The sequence below is a fragment of the Oxyura jamaicensis genome, unplaced genomic scaffold (assembly GCF_011077185.1).
Source record: "Oxyura jamaicensis isolate SHBP4307 breed ruddy duck unplaced genomic scaffold, BPBGC_Ojam_1.0 oxyUn_random_OJ59557, whole genome shotgun sequence".
NCBI lineage: Eukaryota > Metazoa > Chordata > Aves > Anseriformes > Anatidae > Oxyura > Oxyura jamaicensis.
The window spans coordinates 1-3,431 of NW_023306623.1; the positions used below are offsets into that span (position 1 = coordinate 1).

Here is a 3,431-nt window from a genome sequence, read left to right on the forward strand (position 1 = left end):
GGGGGATGCTGAGAGCTCAGTGTGGGAGAAATCTTCACAGCCCTGAAGAGGGTAAGTCTGTGGCTGCAGGGCAATGCAGCTGTTGTTTCTGATGCCATCTCCACTTTCACTGGCTAATTCTGCAGCCTAAGGGATATTTCAGGAGGACACTTTAGAGTTTCTTAGTTAAGAGAAGAACATGAAGGTCTAGTGCTGGGTTTACCTGCCAAAGCTGTCAGAGGGACAGGAGATGAGGCTTCCTCCTCATGGGGCCAGCTGCAGCCTGTGCAGCCAGGGTGCAGGCAGGGGTGCCCAGGGCTGTGGTGCAGAGCAGGGTCCCTGCTGTACCCCAGGGGCTGTGTGCTGGGGCAGGGCCTCTGCTGCCTGCTGCCTGCCAGGCTCAGCACTCAGCCTGCCCGGGGAGCTGCCCAGGGTGCTGTGGGGAGAAGCTGTGTGTGGAAGAAGACCCTTGGCAGGGCAGGGCAGGGTACTGCTGCTGCCCATAGGCTTCTGCGCAAGTGAAGCTGCTCACAGCTCCCCAGCACCCCGTGAACTTCTCTTGGTAACGTTCTTGACAGTGAAGACCAAAGCCTGTACTACTTGATGGAAATGATGTCTTTGGAATCTCAGCTTTCATTGCTGTGCCATGAAGGGGGATGCTAATGCAGTTCTCAACCCTGTAGAAAAGAATGAAGTTCCTGGAACATTATACAGCTGCACAGCACTCCCAGGCTCTGTCAGATGGGAATCTTTAGGAGAAAGTTGACAGAAAAGGATTCTTGAGGAGAAGTGTTCTCTGTCTAGAGATTTCCCCTCTCGCTTTGCTTGTTGGTAGTGGGAGGTGGGTATTTGTTTTTCCATTCTAATGAAAGCACTGAGACCCCAGTTGTTGTTAGGTCTTCTTAGGTCAGAGCTGCTCCTTAGCCTCTGAAAATGGGGAAATCACCCTGAAAATGCCCTGGGACAAAAGGTGTCTGCAGGGCAGAGCTGAGCACACAACAGGTGGGATGGGGTCTGTGAGCAATGGCAGGGAGGAGATGTGGGGAGAGGGAAGCAGCTGCTAGCAGGGACAGCTCCAGGCATCAGAGACAAGGGCAGGGAGGGAGAGAGAGATGCTGCCTGAAACGCCAAGGTGGGGGCAAGGGGGGGGGGGGGGAGGGATTCAGGCACTCCCTGCCAGAACAGAAGTGCAGGTACCTTCTCTGCAGCAGGCCCCTCTCTCCTCTGCCACCCAGCACAGCCTCTGCCCTCGGGGGCTTTCGGGCATGAGCCACCTCCTCCTCAGCTGGACCTCCAGGAGAGGAGAGGAGCCTGTATCCTGCAAAGTGATACACCACAATCAGACTAAGAGGACCTGCCCTGCAGTGTCACTTCCATAGGTAGCATGCAAGATTTGTAAGCTGAAGGCTTCCCTGCGTGCCTGCCTTCCTTTTTCTGTGTCAGTGGGTTGGAGCAATGTGGTATTCTTTCTTATTTCTCCACCTGTGTGTGGTTCTTCTACAATCTTTGTCTGGGGTGCAGGTGGGTGTAAGCTTCTGTTCTGACACGGACTGCTGGGGCCCTGCCCTGAGGGTGTCTTCTTGCAAAGTGCCCAGACTTCATTATAAACTGTCAGGCATGCTGTCATTCAGTTGAGAGAGCTGGAGAATGGGCAGATTCATATAGCTCAGGAAAGGGTGGATTCTCTGAGAGAAGGCATGAATTTTATTCAGAGAAGTCTCTCCAAAATGTCTCTGTCTTTTCCTCCAAAGACAGGTAACTATGTCCTGAGGCAGCAAATGTCCAACAGCAGCATCCCCACTGAGTTCCTCCTCCTGCCATTCGCAGACACACGCGAGATGCAGCTCCTGCACTTCGGGCTCTTCCTGGGCATCTACCTGGCTGCCCTCATGGGCAACGGCCTCATCCTCACAGCCATCGCCTGTGACCACCACCTCCACACCCCCTTGTACTTCTTCCTCCTCAACCTCTCCCTCATTGATCTGGGATCCATCTCCACCACTGTCCCCAAAGCCATGGCCAACTCCCTCTGGGACACCAGGACCATTTCCTATGCAGGCTGTGCTACTCAATTCTTCTTTTTTGTTGTGTTTGTCACCGCAGAGTTTTATCTTCTCACCATCATGGCCTATGACCGCTATGTTGCCATCTGCAAACCCCTGCACTACGGGACAATAATGGACAGCAGAACTTGTGTCAACATGGCAGCAGCTGCCTGGGGCAGTACTTTTCTCTATGCTGTGCTGCACACCACCAATACCTTTTCCCTTCCCCTCTGCCAAGGCAATGTCCTGGACCAGTTCTTCTGTGAAATTCCCCAGATCCTCAAGCTCTCCTGCTCAGATGCCTACCTTCAGGAAATTGGGCTTCTTGTTCTTAGCGCTATTTTAGCATCTGGCTGTTTTGTTTTCCTTGTGCTGTCCTATGTGCAGATCTTCAGGGCCGTGCTGAAGATGCCCTCAGAGCAGGGCCGGCACAAAGCCTTTTCCACATGCCTCCCTCACCTGGCCGTTGTCTCCCTGTTTCTCAGCACTGCCATTTTTGCCTACCTGAAGCCCTCCTCCATCTCTTCCCCATTCCTTGATCTTTTGCTGGCAGTTCTGTACTCGGTGGTGCCTCCAGCAGTGAACCCTCTCATCTACAGCATGAGGAACAAGGAGCTGAAGGATGCGGTTAGGAAACTGATCTGGGGGAGGTTTTACAGTACTCATAATGATGCCTTCACTCTCCACTAATGAATTCCTGTTCATCCTATTTCAGGCTGGTGTTTTGGTTGTTCTCATTATATATATACATATATATTCTCATTTTCATCTTGACTACTTGTGCTTTTTGTGTTCCTTCACAAATATTTGGATTCTCCCTTCTGCTATGAATGAATGAGCCTGTTCTGTCCCGTATGGAGGCTGTATACAAGTGCATCTAACACGGTGAGTGAGTCCCTGAAGATACTCTCATAACACTGCTATAATAGAATTGGATCACTTTAGTGCACTTCCTGAAGCTTGTGATTTCCTTCCCAAACTAGTGCCAAGAATAATCCCATAGAATTGCTCCCCAGAAGTGACTGGTTCTCCTTGAATTCAGGAGGGAATGGCTCATTGTTGAATTGTTACCTGTCAGAGACCAAGGGCTAGATTTAAGACTCACCCACGGGTGTCTGCTGACAGCAGAGGCAGTGAATAGTCAGTGCATTACATAGCCAGGGCTGTTCCCACATGTGACCCATAGGTGATGTCCTTCAGGAGGGGAGTCTGAAGCTGCCTGCACAGCCCAGGGTACCTCCAGGGATAATGGAGCCTGGGGTGGGCGGTGTCTACAGCCCCTCTGAAAGTGAGACATCTCCCAATCTGAGTTCACCCACAGGGAAAGAACTAAAATCAGGTATTCACAGTGAACCGGCGACTGCAGTCTCAGAGAAGAGAGCGGCACCCATCAGGCAGAGGGAAGGG

General features: G+C 51.9%; 1 protein-coding gene across 1 annotated transcript; it reads left to right on the forward strand.

The window, feature by feature from the left end:
- The first annotated feature begins 1,757 nt into the window (after positions 1–1,757).
- Positions 1,758–2,714, forward strand: LOC118158877 (olfactory receptor 14A16-like). Its single transcript, XM_035313558.1, has one exon. The coding sequence runs from the start codon at positions 1,758–1,760 to the stop codon at positions 2,712–2,714; it is 957 nt and encodes a 318-aa protein (XP_035169449.1).
- The last annotated feature ends 717 nt before the right edge of the window (positions 2,715–3,431 follow it).

Coding starts and splice junctions, on each gene's coding strand:
- LOC118158877 (XM_035313558.1), top strand. CDS start 1,758: ATGTCCAACAGCAGCATCCCCACTGAGTTCCTCCTCCTGCCATTCGCA.